Source organism: Anabrus simplex, chromosome 1 (genome assembly GCF_040414725.1).
Source record: "Anabrus simplex isolate iqAnaSimp1 chromosome 1, ASM4041472v1, whole genome shotgun sequence".
NCBI classification, from domain to species: domain Eukaryota; kingdom Metazoa; phylum Arthropoda; class Insecta; order Orthoptera; family Tettigoniidae; genus Anabrus; species Anabrus simplex.
Genome location: NC_090265.1, coordinates 689,338,487 through 689,359,338, shown reverse-complemented (window position 1 = coordinate 689,359,338; position 20,852 = coordinate 689,338,487). Strand labels below are relative to the sequence as shown.

Sequence of the window (20,852 nt, the reverse complement as noted above, 5' to 3'; positions counted from 1 at the left end):
TAATAGTTTTATAAATTCATCTATTTCCAATTTGCTTAGCTTACTATGGTTATAAAGATTGGATTCTATGATAGTAATAGTTTGTGTGGGTATATTAGGATACATGTTTGTTATATCATATGTTGCTAGCTTGTAGAAATGTTCTATTCTTATATTCTTAGTAATGCTGCAAAATTCTATTGAGTTTTTTATGGTTTTATTTGCTTGAAAGATATGTTTTTTGAGGAATTTTTGTATGCATTTGGAAAATTTATAGATGGGGCTTGGCCTGTAGTTTATTATGGGTCTCATGGGAATGTTGTCTTTATGGATTTTAGGGTAAGCTTTAGCTGTAGGTATCCCTGGATTCATAGTGATTAATTTTGTAGTTTCCTGTTCGTTCAAGAGAAAATTGATGTTTTTTAGGAGAGTTATTAAGTTCTTTTGGATATTGTTAGTAGGATCTTTAGTCTTAATTTGAAAAGTTTCATCTTGAAAGCAGGTTTTTGTTTTTGTTATATATTCCTCTTTATCCATAATGACTGTAGTGTTTCCTTTGTCTGCAGTAGAAACTTCATCAGTAGAAACAGTAGAAAATTCATCCTATATATCGTTAGGCATCTTTTTGATCGCTGCTTCTGTTTCTATTATTAATTTTTTAGCAACATTTAATGGGTTATAATTAGGCCAATTATGTTTGGGGCCCTTACACAAAATAGCAATCTCTTCGTCATCGAATGTTGCGTTAGATAAGTTGATGAATGGAGGATGAAATTCGGTTAAGGGGTGACTAACAGTGTTCGAGCTGGTCGAGTTATTACATGTTATAAACCTCATTTTAGGTCCGTATTGAAAAATTTTTAACAGTTCAACAATAATAAAGGTGTTTTAATTTATTCCACCTATTCAATACTTATATTTTCACTTATAGTTGTTACATAATTAAATTCTTAGTTACATGGGACATGTTTTGCCCTCAATTAAGGGCATCTTCAGCCTAAATACAATAATCAAAAATACAACTAAATTAAAAGTGGAAGTTAAATACAATCATCAAAAATACAACTAAAATAAAAAGTGGAAGTTAAAAGTTTAGTCTGTTATTAAAATTCGGAACAATAAAAATGTGAAAAATGATAAAATAAAAAGATGCTAATGGAAAACTGTCTTATGATTAAACTATAATCTTGTCGGAGACTAAAACTTCTATTAAAATTCTAATTAAAACAGTTCATATAAAATATTGGAAAATCAAAGTGGTAGTAATAAAAAGCCAACGACATGAGGGCGTGTACACAAGCATAAACTTGATTGTCATGAATACAATCTTTTCAAGGCCGCTGATGAAATTCGTAGCAAGTAAGGCAGAAGCGTCTATTGGAAAATTGTAAGAGGCCGTTAGCACCGGTAGGTAATAAAATGGCTGAATCCTTGCCAGAAAATGTCAACAGATGCAGAAATAAGTTTTATGTAAGTGGAAGTTGTTATTTGTTAACTACTGTTGAGTTGGTTGCTGCCCGTCTGTTGGCTCTGAGTCTGGTCTGAGTCTGAGTCTGTGCTGCAGAGGCGGTAGTTCATCAGCGGCCTTGAAAAGATTGTATTCATGACAATCAAGTTTATGCTTGTGTACACGCCCTCATGTCGTTGGCTTTTTATTACTACCACTTTGATTTTCCAATATTTTATATGAACTGTTTTAATTAGAATTTTAATAGAAGTTTTAGTCTCCGACAAGATTATAGTTTAATCATAAGACAGTTTTCCATTAGCATCTTTTTATTTTATCATTTTTCACATTCTTATTGTTCCGAATTTTAATAACAGACTAAACTTTTAACTTCCACTTTTTATTTTAGTTGTATTTTTGATGATTGTATTTAAATTCCACTTTTAATTTAGTTGTATTTTTGATTATTGTATTTAGGCTGAAGATGCCCTTAATTGAGGGCGAAACATGTCCCATGTAACTAAGAATTTAATTATGTAACAACTATAAGTGAAAATATAAGTATTAAATAGGTGGAATAAATTAAAACACCTTTATTATTGTTGAACTGGTCGAGTTATTCGATAGTTTGTTGGTTGTGGAAAATTTGTTAGAAGGGTTTGAAACTTGTTATTCAAGGTGGATTGTTTTTGGACAAGTAAAGTGGATAGTTTGCTGTATACTTTCTCTTGGAAAATATTCCATTGTGAGTCTGATAACAACGTAGCAACTTCGAGGTGAGTTTCATATAATCGGTTGTTTAAGAGTATTTTTTTCTTATGTAGAAATTTTAGTTCATTTTTGAGCCATAATTTGTTAATTTTTTGGCTGACTTTATATTGATGTGGTAAGACATGTCTCTTATTGTTGTTCTTTAGAAAATTAGGAGTCAGATTATGAGCAATGCAGTTCTTAATAAAGTCTATGTCTTCGATTAATTTTCCTATTTTAATTCTTAGGCTCATAATAATGAGCTTTAGTTTTTGCTCGGTTGGCTATATCATTTAACGTTAAGAATTTCATATTTAGGTTCCACATTGAATCAAGATTTACATCAAAGAAAGGACGATAAGTTCCACCTTTTCAATACTATATATTGTGTGAAAGTTTTACATTTCTGTTAAAACATCACAATTTTTGTATATTTGGTACCGGTTTCGACAGATTCTCTGTCATCATCAGCCAAGAACAATTATACAAAGACAAGTTACATTGATCATGACTCTTATGTTAAGATTACAATAGTAGTTATATACATGATATGGTTAAAATTACAAACATATTTAAGAAGCAGAACATTAACATTTCCTTGAGAACCAATAATAGAAACCTAGACATTTTACACAACTCTAACTCAATTAACACTTCCAACCCTTTTGAAAAGTCAGGTGTCTATAGATTTCATTGTAACTACTGTCTCAGTACTTACCTTGGACAGACCAGTAGATCAGTCAAAATTAGATACACAGAACATGTAAATGCAATTAAATACAGAAAATTCTCCGCAGTAGGTCAACATATGCACGACTATAAACACAAATTTTATGGCATAGACCATGATATAGACATCATTGAAGTAATAAACAAAGGCCCTATACTGGATTTAACTGAACAATTTTACATTTCACTCGATCAGTACCATAATCCAAATTTTAATCTCAATGACCTCTCTGAAAAACCTACGATTTTGTTTGATACGTTTATTAAAATATTGATTTTCATTTATTGATTTATCGATTTTCATATAATTCTAAATTGCGTTTCGTCTCTTATAGGTTCCGGCTTGGTTCAGGATTTTTCTAAATCAATTTATGTATCTACAACTTGCATCATAAGACCTTCAAGTACCACTTTAACAAGAACCTAAGTTACTATGCTCAGTCCATCTCTCAATATAACATAAACAAACACACCAAGTACAAGCCGATATATAGAACTTGCAATGGACAATTTGACTGTCAACATCAACATGCAGTGACAAATTAATGCATCTGTTTTTGTTTGCATTGAACATTTTAATATAAATCTTCTTTCTCAAGTCCAAGTTGAAGCCCCATTCAAATTTGTATATAATTTTATTGTGCATATTTTATGTGGAACAACACATGACTAAATGTGTGTTCACTTTTTCAATGTGTCAAACATGGCTACATCCCTTCAAAAATGAACCGGCCGGTCATCAGTTAAAATATTATAGACTTAAGCCAATAATCACACTCTACTACAATTTTATATTACAAGAACAGAATTTCTATCAACAAGTTAATCCTTTTAATTAGAAATATTAAGGTGTACACCTATAGAAATACGACTTTTTTATCTTACTGACCTCCAGTCTATATATGTAAATACTATTTTAACTATATCATGTATATAACTACTATTGTAATCTTAACATAAGAGTCATGATCAATGTAACTTGTCTTTGTATAATTGTTCTTGGCTGCTGATGACAGAGAATCTGTCGAAACCGGTGATGTTTTAACAGATATGTAAAACTTTCACACAATATATAGTATTGAAAAGGTGGAACTTATTGTCCTTTCTTTGATGTAAAGAAAGTACGATATTGATGAATCATGTATTCGTGATTGACGGAAGATGAAGGAAGAACTTCTAGAAAGTAACGGTGTTCGCAAAGCGTTCCATGGATGGAATGCAGTGTTTCCGGAAATTGAAGAAAGACTCCACAAATTTGTGATAAAAAAACGTGAGTTAGGATATGGTGTTTCCAGTGAAATATGTCAATTGAAAGCATTAGAGATCTCAAAACACAGGGTTTTACTGCAAGCCGCAGATGGATCCAAAACTTTTAACGGAGAAAGGGATTGTGCATTCGGAGACGTACACCTATTTCATAACCGCTCCCCGAGGCGTATGAAGATAAAGTAACAGTGAATATTGAATTTTCGCGACCGCATTGTAATCGAAACCGACTTTCAACATATTAGGTCGTGTTACGTACATTTAGTACATGTTGAAGAGATGTTAAGTACAGAACAAAAATGGACAACCAGACACCAGTCGGATCCGAACCCATAACCTCCCGATTTCACGTCGGTTGCTCTTAAGTTGCAACTTAAACGCACTCTACAGTGTGATTGTAGTAGTACCAGACCTGTAGCTTAGATCCTTTCCAACAGAACAAAGATCTCACTGGTGTCTGGTTGGCCATTTTTGTTCTGTATTTAACATCTCTTGAACACGTACTAAATGTACTTAACACGACCTAATAGGTTGAAAGTCTGTTTTGATTATAAATTAACAGCTTTCGGCATCACATTGAGTTGAGGAAGCAAAACTCTTCTGTCGCAAATTGGGAATGCTGACCAGATACCTGTCTATTTTGAAATGTCGTTGGAAAATATAGTGGATACGAAGGGTTATAAAAGTGCAACCATCAGAACAGGTGGTAACAAAAAGCAATGATGCATGGTAATGTTGTGCATATTAGCGGATGGAACCAAACTCTCTCCATATGTGATTCTGTAAAGGAAAACCCTTCCGATAGGAACTTGCCAATGTCGCCCAGGAGCTTTGTTACAAAAATGAAACATGCTTGTGTTGGACAGTTACTAAGGACATACAACTGACGCCGTAAAAGATATGATGAGGAAAGGAAAAACCGATCTTGCGATAACTCCCGCAGGGCTCGCTTCTATTCTATAGCCGTTGGATGTGTGTGTGAACCGGCCTACCAAAACTGCAATGAAACAGTTGTATACCGAATGGATGTCTGATGGTGATCGCGCAATAAATACCAACCGGATGAGTGAAGAGGCCTGAAGTGGGACGAATATGCAACTTGATCAAGACCGCATGGATGCGCATTCCCAACAATCCAGTATCCAAAAGCTTTAACCCTCTACCACATACTGTTGCCATTTGGCAACAAATAACATTTCACATGTATAAATGGATAAATACAGTAGACAGAGGTAGTTTTACGGCACACCTTCAACTGTACAGTCAATTAAACACATATCCCAGTGAAGCTTTTTTTTTTTTTTTTTTTTTCTCCCACAACATAAGACAAAAATGCTCTACAACCAAAGGTACTTCTTCCACCCCGTCATCATCCACGCATACCAAAAACCGTACCTCTGGCTCAACCTCAAAGACATTACCGACCTATGGTCGTGCAAGTTGTACCGCAGTACGTACCCATGGCCAGTAGGTAGTACTGTTCGATCTTTGAATGTTAAAAGCTTAGAGTAAAATCGTGAAAAATAGTATATATATATATATATATCACTATGGCAATCCACATCACATACGAGTGTTAAGCTATTAGCCCCAGTTAAGAATTGCTGGTACATCTAAAACACTGAACGTATGTTGAACATAGAAGCTTGAAATTTCCTTCACCAAACGACAACGAAAAATAATTCATGCAGTAGAGGGTTAAGAAATGTGTGATTTCAAATTCAGTGGACGGTAGTGAGGATGACTATTTGTGGAAAGATGCCAGTGACGAAAGTTCGTATTGAGCTCTTATTTAATTAATCAGTAATTTATTCAAGTATACAGAGAATATTTCATTTTTTTAAGTACTAGTAACTGTCAGGAAACATTATATTCAGCAGCACATGTCGCAATTTCTGCAGGGAGTTTGGAGCTCGGGTTTGTTTGCTCGCCAGCTAAGTTTGGAAGGTGGAATTTCGACATGACGTACACAAAACAGAACAGGAAAACAACAGAACTCCAAAGGACAATATTTTGGATGCCCAGCGAGAGGCTAGCGTCACCTACGAGAGATGTTTGAAGTAAACGTGTTGAGCGATGTGTTCAGCCTATGAAACAATAGAGCCACCGTTTATATGGCTAGGCATTGGTCTAGGGGAGAGATGGCCCCAATTGAGGATACGGCGGCGTCTTTGAGGACGAGTTAATAAAAACGAAGACCACATCAGTTACCCTATTATTTGGCGAGATTCTGTGCAGGAAACATCGTAAGAAGAGGTTTTTATTTATGCGAGCGATCGTGTGGGGACTTGAAAAATTTTGCTGAAAAACACTCAGTCTGCATTTAATCTATTCAAGTTTTCTAATATTGGGAGAATGGCATTTAACTTACGATTACCAAAGGGAGAGAACAGTTCCATTTAATCATTTCGAAATGCATAGTAGCCTGCCTGTGTAAATAGTTTCTGAGGGCATAAACTTTACAATTTCCAGTCCAGCTTTTTATAAAAGGGGAAATATTTGACCTAGTTACCGGTGTAGATAAGAGAAGCAGTTCCGCGACTGAATGGGACCTCGTTTCATGGTAAGTGGAAATTACCCCCATCTATAGTATTCTAGTAACCGGCAGGTTGGTCTTGACCTACTTTCTACATTATGAACGAGGGGATGTTTTAGACGACATCCGGAAGCAGAAGCAGCAACGGAAAATGCATCACCTTTCTACCCCTCGATGGAGACAGAAGGACTGATCCAAGTCTTTTCTGAAGGCAACATCATCGATATGGCTGGCTAAAAACAAGATGGGGTCGGTTGTTTCCCGAAGACGGGCGGCGATAAGTCAACGAAACAGATGAGTACTGAGTTTTTAATGTAATTATGTGAGTGTGAACGTGCTTAATGTTGCAAAAGGGGACAGGTTAGTTTGATATTTAATTTCAGTAGATGTAGCTTCGTTTGGAAGGACTACGTCCTATTTAAAGTAAATGATAGGAAGCTTGTTAATATAAATATAATTGTAGTGTAAATGTGGACCATTTGCATGAGGTCGCAGCTTGCTTACTCACATTTTATTCTGATTTATTTAGCTGAGTGGTTAGCGTCATTTCTTTTACGAGTCAATTTCCTATTTTAGCCTCATATATGCACTTAAGAAAATGGAAATTGCAACACCATGAAGGCACTGGTCGTTTGTGTTGATTTTCAAGACATGGAACGATGCCATGTAGGTATGTAAACGATCAAAGTTTCAGACCCATTGGATTGTTGCCACAGGTCTCCCCACGTGATTGGTCGAGGAGGAATCGACTCCAGTATACGGACTCTGGTGTAGCGTAGTTGACTTTCAGTCTGTGCAGGGAAGTGTTCCCCATCAAACATGCCTCGACGACAGAGAAGAGCACGCTATCAACAACTGTTGCCGTTTGAGAGGGCTCGGATAATTGGGCTGTGAGAGGCTGGATTATCGCTAAGGACTGTCTCTGCACGTGTTGGCCGACAGGCATCTACGGTACAACGTGTATGGCAGCAGTGGTCAAATGAAGGTACCCACACTCGTAGACCTGGCACAGGCCCAGCGCGACAGCAACTGTGAGAGAGGATGGCCCCGATGGAACCCCATGCAACAGCAACGCAAATTCGAGCAACTGTGGCACCCCACGTTAGACAACAAACAGTTGGTAATCGCCTGCGTGCAGCTGGCTTACGAGCCCGTGTCCCTGACCCTACAACAGCGACTTGTAAGGCTGGCCTGGTGTCGAGAAGGATCGACGTAGGTCGACGAATGGCATAGGGTCGTCTTTAATGATGAATCGCGCTTCTGTCTTGCCCGCAGTGAGCGCCGGAATCATGAGCGCCGACGTACCGAGGAGAGGGGCCGCCCAGATCTTATTGTCGAGAGGCACACAGGGCCAACACCAAGCATTCTAGTCTGGGGAACTATTGGCTTTAATGTGAAATCACAATTAGTGCTTGTTGAGAGCACTATGACTGCTTGACAGTACGTTGATAGGGTACTCAATCCAGTGGTTGGCTCTATGATGGCGAACATTGCTAATGAGATATTTCAGCAGGACAATGCCCGGGTTCAGACTGCATGCATCTCCAGAGAAGCTCTCCACGACATCACAACCTTAGAATGGCCCGCCAGATCCCGGACCTCAGTCCTATTAAGCATGTGTGGGACATGATGGGTCGACAACTGGCCAACCGTCCTCAGCCACCCACAACTCTGGAACAACTGACCCATGCAGTGCAGCAAGCATGGGCCACAATTCCTCAGGAAGTGATCCAGGGCCTTATTGACTCCATGCCATGACGAATTCATCGATGTATTGCAGCTCGTGTTGGGCACATCCTGTATTGATTGTTGTCCGAACTTGCGGCGAGAGGGACCTGAAAGTATAATCATTGAATCACAACCAAACACTCGTCCTGCATGTTCAATTGCAGCTATGTAGCACCACTCCTTCTGAGTGTTGCAATTTCCATTTTCTTCAGTGTATTTTGATTTCTTCTTGCTTTGAGATTTGAGACGCAGTGTACGTTTTGCGGCCTAATTGTAAATAAGAATTCAAATTAAAGTCAGGAAGGACTAGATAAAAGTATTATTAATGGGAGCTCAAAGTGTACGGAAACATGCTGTCACATTTCCTGGGATTTATTGCATGATGTGTGAATGAGAGTGTGTAAGACGGTGCAGTGTAGATCCATGAATTTTATAGCGTCATCTTCACGGCTATTTTGTATATCTAGGTTGTAAATTAGTAATTGATTCACGAGTTCTGCGAACGCTGTTTACTATTTCGAGTTCCGAATATTAGAATAAAATTTCTGTAAAATTTATTATTATCAATACGAGTTCTCACGATGTGGGAATTAGACACTTCAGTAACTTTCCGATTTTCAGACATGATCGATTGTCAATGTGGCCATTTTCTTAGTTTCAGTTTATCATATTTATTACAGAGTTGGCCACTTTATTATTCATGTTTACTTAGAGTGCGAGTGCTTTGATGTGAGACCAGCGCGGTCTTGTTTCTTTTCGTTAGACGACGTCCTTCATATTTCTCCGGGTTTATGCAACTTTAGGACTTGGGCTATTTAGTGTGATTTTGAGTTAGAGGACAAGTTCTTCGTCTGAAAGGCCTGCATTTTCTTGATTGTGTGACTTGCCTCGGGTAGACTGTTGAGCAGCATGTAAAGGGCTGGACCCTGTGGTTTTGATATTTGCTGCTTTATTTTGGGAGATGTGAATCTCCACTTTGAATCATTCCGCCGTGTTTTGGCGAGGGTGATATGTGTTCTACCAAGGAGAGTTTTATTGGAGTGGCCCATACTTCGTGTTTTTATTGTTTCTGTTCATGACTCTACGGTTGTTGCAGTTGATGAGAGAGTTATATCGCGACGTTTGTTTCGGACCTCCTTTTATGATATAATCGTGCGGAGGAATATTTTGTGTCGTAATTTTTTTCAGGATACGTTTAATTAGGTGATGAAAGGTAAAAACCTACTCTGTCATATTTTATGAATGTGTCACGCAATTTCATTTCAGGAATCCACCTTGATTAGTGTGTGATATTGTATAGTCAACCAGTTGATTGATTTTGTGTCATGTAATTGTTTTTCAGGAACTTGCGTTGAATAGGAAGTGCTGCTTAAAGTGTAATTATGTTTCCTTATATTTCCATTGAGGCTTTTAGTGGATGCGAGTTGCGTGAATCCTGCATGCTTTTCTTAGTGAGCCCTGGAAAACATGACATGTTTTTTTTTTCTTTGAATGTATATTTTTGCCATTTATGTGATTTTGATTTTTGTGTGGTTCCAATCCACATTGTTTGTTGCGCTCATGAGATTGCTCATGACTCGAGATGTATATATTTTGTGCGTAGGATATTTTACCACGTATATTGTACAGTTATTTGTCCCCCCTTTTTGCGCATAAAATCGCGTCTTTTCTTCAGATTAGGGACCCCACTGCAATGTCAAGTGTCCATAAATGGGGAACGTACTCATCTACTGTTAAAAGTGTTAACAAAAAGTAAAGCCAGGAGCGTGGTGCGGGCATGCAAGCCTATGTGTTAAAATTAATGAAACTTCAAAATTTAATCTGATATGTTAACTCTCTTGGTGCCAGGCGGTAGTGCGAGCATCCACCCTTAAAATTGCCAGAGCCGATCTGGTCGGCCGTTAAGAATCCAGTCGGAAGTTGCCAGAACCGATTACATCGGCCGGCTTAAAATTCTGTGATATACGTAATTTTGAGGCAACCTATAGTGAAGTGCATACTTTTGTTACAACCTGTAGTAAAGGGGCTACACGTCATTGTGTGCCTGGCCTTGCTTTGGCAGTTCTAAGAGGGTGTTATACCTTTCACAAGAGTCGTTTCCTGTGTTTACAAATACCGCTAACCGGTCAGTAAGAGATTGCTCCTTGCAGTGAGTGGTTTTGTGACAGGAAAATGGCATGTTATTCATGTGATAATTTTTCAGCAGGTATTGATGACAATAAATTAATGCAGTATTTATAACAGTGCGAAGTTAACGCTGATGATTTATCGGATAGCGATAGGGAATTTAGTTCAGAGAGTAGCGACGAAATTATATCGGACACGTCCGCGGAATCACCGCAGCTAAAGGAGAGACGTTTAATTATGTCTAACAGCACTAAAGCTGCTCTGAATATGGTGGTAGATGAAACTAGTGATAACGAATATGATGATGATGATGTCTCTGGAGAACATTTTGTGGAAATTTGTCCCAATGAACCCGACAACATTCCTCAACCTCCTGTCTCCTTCAAGAAAGTTCTTGGACCTAAACATGCCCTACCGTCTGATTCTCCGCCCGTATCACACTTCTATTTACATTTCACTTACTCTCTGCTAAACCTTATAGTCACATATAGTCCTCAATCATTACCTAAATGCCGTACTCCGCGGGCGAAGTGTAGCGTGCCTGCCTCTCACCCGGAGATCATGGGTTCGATTCCCGCCCAGGTCAAGAATTTTTGCCTGGTCCTGAGGGTTGGTTCGAGGTTCACTCAATATAAGTGACCCTAGGTGATTGCAACTGAGGAGATATCTGAGGGTAGGGGACCCCAGTTTGGAAAACCAAGAATAATTACTGAGAGGATCTGTCTCACTGACCATGATTCACCTTGTAAAGTGCAGGTACCGAACTGAGCAGCGGTCGCTTAGTAGTTCAAAGCAAATCACGGCTTTAGTGCCATACATTTCTTAATTTCGTAAATTCTGTTGTATTGTAAAATTATTTTTCTAATATATACTACAACCGAAAACGAGAAACTACTTTTTCTGAAAACAAAAACTATAACATCAACTTCTATTTTTTACTTATTTAATAATTCAGAATTATTTTAATACTGTGTTGTCCACATGTAGAAAATTTGTTGTCAGTATTTGCCAAACATCGATACATACACGCGAATTTTATCGGTGAGTAAAATTGTCTTGTTTTTATTAGTGACATATGTTTGAATTTTTATTTTTTACGTTTTTATTTTTCTCGTTCAAATTAGCTATTCTATAGAATTGTATTTAGAAATACATTATACATAATTACGTACCGGTAAATTCTTTTGTATCGTAAATTATTTTTTCAAAGTAGATATTGAGAGAGAAAGTGCGAAAATATTTTTCTCTTCCTAAAAATAAACGTTTTCGACAACTATAAATCAACAATAAAACTTTCTTGACTCTTTATATCACTCCAAACCAGTTTCTTATTCTGCGTAGTCGATATGTAGAAAATTTCATGCCGGTATTTGCTATACACCGGTAGATATACGCGAATTTTAAAATACATGTATTTCCACTGAAAACGGCCTGGCACTTTACAGTAGTAGAGTGGAGGCGGAGCTCTGGCCTCTTCCAGCTGATGGGGAGCGGCGGATTAGATCGGCTCTTGGCTCCAAGAAGGTTAAGTATGTGTGTCAGCATACACTGTAAATTTGTAATATATCCTGATTCTGAAGATGGACTTTATCAAGCTGAGAGGAAAAAAAAAAATCTGAGTCATGAAAAATCAGGATCATTAGATACTTTTGCTATTTTTTAAAAAATATTTATCTTGTTTATTTTTAATAAAACAGATTTTCCTCCAAAACTGAAGTCATGCTTCACCTTGCTTTATTTGTAGTTTTTATTGTCCGCACCATGTCCGCATTTAATTATATGTTCCCCATCAAAATCCAGGGTGTATGTACTTTAGGGCATTATTTTATCATAGTTGGACTGAGCACGCCTGGGATCGGCTGACTTCTGGGGCAAATTACCTTGATGGTAGAAACGGGAACTGTATGGTGAAAATTCAGATGATGACTGTGATTTGTGAATGATCCGAGTATTGGACCGATTTTATTTACAATCTTTGTGGTGATTTTATTAATTGTAAGCTGGTTGAATTTATATTTGAAGAAAATTAAATAGGTATGCAGTTATTTGATTTTTTACTTTTCCCATATTTTGCTGTCTCAAATTTAGGGTGCAGTTCTTATTCGGTGGCGGGTGGTACTCGGGATTATATGGTAACTCAAACACTTCAATTAAGACCACTTACAAACTACAAGAACAAAAATAACATTATAAATTATATTAGGGGAAATGTTGAAAATGTTCAATTAAGAAAGGATGTTTTTGAAGGCTTTTTCTTGTGATCTCTCTGTAATCGCTCGGGTTGATACCCCCAACCTAAAATCAAGAACAAAGTTGGGATTAAACTACTTATAAAAAATAAATAAAAAGAGAATATACTAATTCTTCTAAAGGTCCAATACAATATTAATAGTAAAAATAAAATATAAATATGAAATAGTTGATTATAAAACTTAACACAATAGACTGATACACTTGCCATAACCATTAGTGCACAAATCCAAAAGCTCAACAAAATAATGCCATAGGATAAAATATCACAACCAAGATAGTATGCCCGTCAGATTACTGAACAGCTGGACTATGAAAATTGTACAGTCCTCTACAACCAAGGTTTTGCAGTCTATAAAATCTAATTCAGGGTCATATTTTTGTTTTATTTATTTTACAATTGGCTTTACGTTGCACCGGCACAGATAGGTCTTATAGGGACGATGTGATTGGAAAGGGCCTGGAATTGGAAGCAAGCAGCCATGGTCTTAAAATAAGGTACAATCCCAGCATTTGCCTGGTGTGAAAATGGGGGAAACATTGGAAAACCATCTTCAGGGCTGCTGACAGTGGTTTCAAACCCACTATCTCCCGAACGCAAGCTCACAGCAGCGCGCCCCTAACCGCACAGGCAACTCGCTTCGTAGGGTAAATAAAATGAATAATCGTATGGCCTCAACTACCGCAGGCAGGAATTTTTAATTTGATGCCATCTGCCTGTCTCCTAATCAATTTTGACATTCTGTTTTACTTTAGGCCATGCTGATGTGGAAATTAAGTTTAGGTATGATGGTGGAATGTTCAACCAAACGAGGCTCCGTTCTCAGAGATTGACTCATAATACTCGCATAATGAAGCTTCAGTATGCTGACGACAATGCAACACCTGTCCATTTACCTGAGGAGCTTCAAGCATCTATCAGCTGTTTTAATGAAGCTTATGAATGATATGGTCTGACCAACACTCGTAAGATTAAAGTACCTGCACAGCTGGCACCAGGTGGTACCGTCCCTGAACTAAATATCACCATAGCAGGAACACCTCTTGAACAGGTAGACCAATTCACCTACCTTGGCAGTATTCTAACCACACGCTGCAACTCTGAAAAGGATGTGGAAAATAAAATACGCTCTACCCACGCAAATTAAGGCCGCCTCTCGCACCAAGATTTCTTGAACAAGGATTAAAATGTATACCAAACTAATGGTGTACCGAGTAGTCATAACATTACTATATGGATGTGAAACATGAACACTTTACAGTTGTGACATAAAGAAACTGGAATCCTTCCATTGGCAGAAACTTAGATCCATCATGAACACCAAATGGGATGACTACATAAACAATGTGGCAGTTCTTGACAAGGCGCATATGAACAGCATAGAAACCTTCATAGCATGATAGCAGACTGCCTAAACAACTTCTCTACGGTGATGACTGGTCATGGGAAAAGACCCCAAGGTGCTCCTTTGAAACGTTATAAAGACCTGTTTAAGAAGACTATGAATAACAGCAACATCAATGTTAACACCTGGGCAACAACTGCACAAAACAGTATTCTTTGGCACAAAGCTACTGCAAAAGGTGTCTTCTCACTGTTTGAGCAGGTACGTCGCAGGCAAGAAATTGAAACCCATGAAAAGCGGAAACTACATCAGATCCAAGCGTATCCTACACCCACATTTAGATGTGACCTGTGCGGCTTCAGTGCCGATCAGTCATCAGTGACGCAACAGAAGAATTGCAGGAGAAAAACATTCTTGAAAAGGAGTAGCGGCCGACGATGGGGTGGACATCTATGGCAGAATTTTTAATGAATTTTGTCAGGTGAACACCAAATGGACTTGTTGCAACCCCCTTCAAAAATCCGACTACCTGTGCTGGAATCTGGAGGCCGACACTACCAGTGATCCACAGAGGGAAATAATAAAATTAGAAACTACCTGAAAAAAAAAATTTAATCACAAACATTTGATAGACTGTAAAACCTCTGTTACGGATAACAAAGTCAAAAGTGAGAAGGAAAAACCTACGGTTACTTCGCTCCTTCTCCTGCCTTCCCATACACGTTTCTGGAAAGGGAAATAAAAAGTGCATTAATATATTATTCTTCACATTGTAAAAAAAGGAAATCAAAACTAATTTTAAATAAATAAACAGGGTCATAGCATAACACACCTGTACATGCAAAATAAAGCATGAATGCATGCATGCATCCTCCATTATACTCAGTATGAAATAAATGGGATGCAGAGCAGACAGACAGACAGACAGACAGACAGACAGACAGACACACACACACACACACACACACACACACACAAATGAAGTCCTTTAAAAGAAAGAATGTACAACTTTTCTTACAATATGACCTATGGGAAACATACGCCACATAATATTATTAACTTTATTGCCTATACTGGATCAGACCACTTGAGTTGCTCCATGTTCATTTCTTCTTTGAAGGTTGTACTGTTTGGTTCTTGTGGTCTGCCCAGTACTTTTTCATAATGTTGCATATAAACATCAGAAAATATGAGAATTAAATAATTGAAAATCCTAACCTCGTTCATTCTGACATTCACACGAACTGGTTAGGTAATCTCGGCAAGACCACTAACTCTTTCTGCTTGCGTGTCGACAAACGGTCGACAGCTGCCGTTCAGTGCTAACACTCGTGTGTCGAGCTCTGGTCAATACAAGGTTTTGTGTCCCTTAACTACTCTGTAGAGAATATTGCACTTTCTACTTATTATTCGATGAGTGCTGCTATCTTCTGGGCGCTGTGAGCATGAATTTCAGGGAACTTCTTTTAGAATGCGAAGACAATATTACTCTGTTTCCTTGGTGATGTACATGCTCAATGGAAAGCGATCACAGGAAAATGGCGGCGCCGGCTTGCTGGAGGATGAAATACTGGTGAAAATTTCAAATCAAATCAAAATCTCTTTATTTGCAAATGAGGTGTCTACCTCGGTGGCAAATGGTGCACTAAAATACATTATTGTCAAGCACTAAATATTAAATTAACAAGAGAAGAAAATTTTTCCTATAATACAATATTATACAATTTACGCTAACAATGTTTTCTATTAAACACACAGCTCATCCTTAATAAATTTATATTGTTTACAAAATTCTACTTATAATATCTCCTGTACTACTTACAAATATAGTCAACTGATATACAGTATGTGGAATTACTTCAAATGATACTATACAACTGGTATAACATTAATATTTACATTGCATTTATTTATTTACTTTTTTTTTTTTACCCGTTCTGGATCCTAAGTAGCATAACGACCTGCTGCGTCTTAACCAGAGCCCCTTTTGCCACCACTTTTCAGAGTTCCTGAAGGGCCTTCACAGCTACCGTAGCAGTCCCAGGGCCCTCGAAGTCCCCACTGTACTTCACCCCTACAGGCAGTCCCCTACTTTGGCTGTCCAAACTCCTTAGACCAGGGGTTGGAATTAATTTATTCACACACATTTTTTTATTTACAATAACCTGCACTGGTCGAATGCCCTCTAACACTTCATTTATTTTCTCTGTTGCTGTTTATTCTCTTCTTGAATATCTGTACAGATTTTGGAAAAGGATCAAACACTACCCCTGGTAAACTGTTCCACTCCTTCACACCCTTCCCAATGAATGAAAATTTACCCCAATCGCTTCTGCTAAAATTCCTTCTAATTTTATATTTGTGGTCAGTCCTGCTGATATAATTATTTTCCAACTGAAGCCTCTCACAGATATCTCCCCATGCTGCTTCTCCTGTATAGGCTCTATATAATCCTATAAGTCTAGTTTTCTCCCTTCTCTTACTTAAAGTTTCCCACCCAAGTTCCTGTAACATTTCTGATACACTACTGTTTCTCCTGAAATCCCCTGTTACAAATCTTGCTGCTTTCCTCTGCACACTATCTATTTCTTTTATTAGGTATTCTTGGTGAGGATCCCAAACACTGTTTGCATATTCCAATAATGGACGAACCATACTCAAGTAACTTTTTTCTTTTAATTCTTTGTTGCATCCTTTAAGTAGCCTCATTATGACATGTAATGATCTGTATGTTTTCCCAACAATGTCATCAATATGACCCTTCCAGTGCAAATTACTTTCAAATCTCACACCTAAGTATTTGCACTTGCCATCTTTTGGGATAACTACCTCATCCAAAGTATATTCAAATTCAGTTTTCAAGCTCCTGTTTGTAAAAGTTGTAACAGTTGATTTGCCTCCATTAACCTTCATATTATTTTCTTCAACCCATTGTTGGATACTTTCAAGGTCCCTTTGTAATTCTGAACAATCCTCAATGTTGATTTCTCTATAAACAATTATGTCATCTGCATACAATCTTATTTTTGATGTTATATTGTTCCCTAAATCATTTTAGTAGTAGTAGTAGTATTTATTCATTCATCAAGTCGTTTACATATTTACAGGACTCTGTTTTATATATACATAACTCTTCTAATAACATTATTACTGAGAAATATTAATCTTATAACTAAACCACATATATTACAGAAGTAGTAGTATTATTATCAACATATTAATACTTAAAATAAATTGAACTTCTAACTATCTCTTGCACACATTAAATATATTATTATTATTATTATTATTATTATTATTATTATTATTATTATTATTATTATTATTATTATACAAAATCACACCAACCTCAACAGAGTCGAGTAGATATCAGTAAAATACCACGTAAGGTGAAACCTTGTGTGTGGTAATTTAGAATATTAATTACATAGTGAGAAATATATTTTAAATGATGCCTGAAATACGAGTATGGGTATGAGTGAATGACGGATATGATCAACAGCACATGGTGGAGCATTGAATAGAAATTGGATATGGTGACGTGATATTCTCATTTAGTTATTTCTTCCATAACAGTTTTATTATCCCTGACAAAGGATTTAAGACACTTCAGACTCATTTTCTGACCTAATAAAGTAGTTTGTAAGGAACCGGGAAGGACATTAAAGAATTTTGGAATGAAGTACAAGAAATTGCGCTTTGTTATGCTAAGTTTGGGTTTGTATAACATACAACGGTGGTTCATCTTACTGCGTGTTGAATATTCATGTTTAATGTTCTCAATTATATTTTTGTTTTTGTTAATATATTTGTATATTTCAAGGGCATAGAGCTGTTTTACATTAAATATATTTGCCTCAGCATATAATTGACTACTTGGGTACAATCTTCCTTTCTGGTACATTATTCGTAATATAAGGTTTTGAACAACCTGTATTTTATTGATTACATTTTTGTAGGCTCCTCCCCATGCCAAAATTCCGTAGCTAAGAATAGACTGAACTAAAGCGTAATAAACCTCTCTTAACAATTTTATACTGGATATGTATTTTAAGTTATGAAATATATAAACAGTTCTTCTGATTTTCTTTCTTAAATCGGTAATGTGACTTTTCCATTTCATGTTCGAATCAATTAATAATCCCAAATACTTAACATTATTTACTTTATAAATTTTGTAGCAGTTACAATTAAATTTACAGTTGATGTTGTGTACAATTAATTCATTAAAATCGTTTCGTGTATCTGTTACAGAAAAATTCATAAATTTTGTCTTTTTAATGTTTAGAAATAATTCATTATTATCTAACCATGCTTGAACTTTAAGCAGTGCTCGAGTTGCTCTCTGTCTGACGAGATTCCAGCTATCACCCTCAACATAAATGACTGTATCATCTGCATATGTTACGACGTGCGTATGTTCGGCATTTGCTATTGTTTTCTCTAGATCATTAATAAATATAATAAACAATAAAGGACCTAATACTGTGCCTTGTGGGACACCCTTTATTATCCTCATTGGTGTGCTTAGATGTTGATTAATTTTGACATACTGTACTCGATCTGTCAAGTAACTCTCAAGCAAATCCAGCACATTACCCCTAAAGCCGTATTTTTCCAATTTCTGGAGGAGCAAGCGGTGTGACACACTATCGAATGCCTTTTCAAGGTCGAGAAATATCCCTGTGGAGAGCAGAGAAGAATTAAGATTTTCGTATATTCTCTTTGTTAAGGCGGATATAGCATCAGTCGTTCCGAGATTTTTAATGAATCCAAACTGTCTGGGCGAAAGTATTTGGTGTTTTTCTAAAAATTGGTAAATATTGTTCTTTAAGCATTTCTCGAATATTTTTGATATTGTTGTAGTTATCGAAATGGGTCTGTAATTTCTAATGTCACAAATATTTCCAGACTTGTGAAGAGGTTTTACTATTGTTGTTTTAAGCTGTTTTGGAAAGTAACCTAAGGTGAAGGAATCATTGATAATATTCAGCAACGGTTCCTTTAATGACTCTATATTTTCTTTAATAATTCGAGCCGAAATATTGTCTATTCCTACAGCTTTGTTTTCATGTACTTCACTCAAACATCTCTTCAGATCGTATTCTGTTACCGGTGCAAGGAAGCAAGTATGAGGGTTGCGAGCGATATTTAATGTGGAGTCGGAAATCTGTCTGTGATGCTTTGCTTTCTCAGTGGTTTCGTTTATGAAATAATTGTTAAATTTATTAGAAATATTTATGTCATCTTTCCAGATTTCACCTTTATATCTGATTTCCTTGATCTCTTCTTTTCTAACTGACCTTTGTGTTATTTCATTGACTATGCCCCAGACCTTACCCCGGTTATTTGAATTGCGATTGATCAGATTCCTATAGTACTCAGTTTTCGTTTTCATAATTAGATCATTTAGTTTGTTCCTATATTTCCTGTACTGTTCTTTAATTTCCAAGTTATCCTTATTTTTTAAATATTGTTGATAAAGTCGGTCTCTTGTGTGAATAGATTTTACCAAACCGTAAGAAATCCATTCTGTTCTTTTGACTTCCTTTGATTTCAATTTAACAGTGGACAGGCTCATGCAGCTTTTAATTGTATTCACGAATTTATCAAGTTTGATATCTAAATCACTGCTGTTTAAGATGTCTCCCCAATTTATTTTACTTAAATGATTTTTAAGCTCAAAATGATCTATTTTAAAACAGTTACGTCGAAAATTTGGTATATTACTAGGGACCGAGGCATTTTGAATGTTGAGACTTACTATTATAGGATAATGATCTGAAATTTTACTTTGAGAGATGATAGACAGAATGTCGTCATTTCTCAACCTACTTTTAATCAAAGCATGATCAATACAGGATTTACTTGTACCAGATACTCTAGTAGGATTGTTTATTAAGGACTGAAAATTTCTTTCTTGTACCATGTTGAGATATTCGTCACAGTCGTGTTCATTTAAAAGGTCTATATTTGTGTCCCCTATTATCAGTTCGGTTTCAACATGGCATCTATCTTGGATATAATGATCTAACGCACTGAGAAACCGCTGTTTGTGATATTCATGTGACCGATATACTCCTGTAATAGCTACTTTCTTGTTGTAATAGTTAATTACTACTCTGAGAAATTTAAAGTCATCGTACTCAATAATTTCCATTTCGTGCTCCAAACCATTTTTTACCATTAATACAACACCATCACATTTGTTAACTGAACCCTCATTGTAATAAGATTTATACAAGGCATGGTTGCTTATATTTACATTACTCAGTGACCAACTTTCTGTTAAAATTACGACATCAAACCTATGATCATATGCTTTCAAAACAACGTCTAAAATGTTCTTATTTTTCCTTATGCTTCTAATATTAGTATGAAAAATTTGTAATGTACTTTTCCCTTCCGTATGCTTCTGCAATCTACTCGTGCAATCTTTGATGCCCCTTCTCGTCTCTGAAAGAGGTTGGTATGTTACATAATCATCTTCTAGATCTATTCTGACTATTTACAGGAAAAGGTTAAAGTCAGCTGTTAGTTATTACTAAGAAGGAAGTTACTGTAAGTACGGAGTTTGTACAGAGGGTTGGGACAAGGTCAGTGTCCAGTGGAGAACCGTAATTAACGAGCTAGTGAAGGTCAAGCAGGTAGACTATAGCCGTTCAGCCAAGCAGGGTGGAATGCAAGAGCAGTG

General features: G+C 36.7%; 1 protein-coding gene across 11 annotated transcripts in view; it reads right to left on the bottom strand.

Annotated features, from left to right (window-relative positions):
* LOC136857337 (cellular tumor antigen p53) overlaps nucleotides 1-20,852 on the bottom strand; it is a 198,860-nt gene that overhangs the window by 13,155 nt on the left and 164,853 nt on the right. For 4 of the 11 annotated variants that reach the window (XR_010858529.2, XM_067135943.2, XM_067135938.2 and 1 more), the window contains one exon: nucleotides 14,846-14,884. The exons of 1 other annotated variant lie outside the window; for it this stretch is intronic. Coding sequence is in view for 8 of the 10 variants with exons in the window: in XM_067135938.2 (XP_066992039.2) it covers nucleotides 14,846-14,884 (39 nt within the window). In the remaining 2 variants the exon portion in view is untranslated. Of the gene's footprint in view, nucleotides 1-12,419; nucleotides 12,858-14,845; nucleotides 14,885-20,852 lie in introns of those variants that run through there. 6 more of the 11 variants (XM_067135941.2, XM_068225143.1, XM_067135944.2 and 3 more) reach the window with 5 other exon arrangements.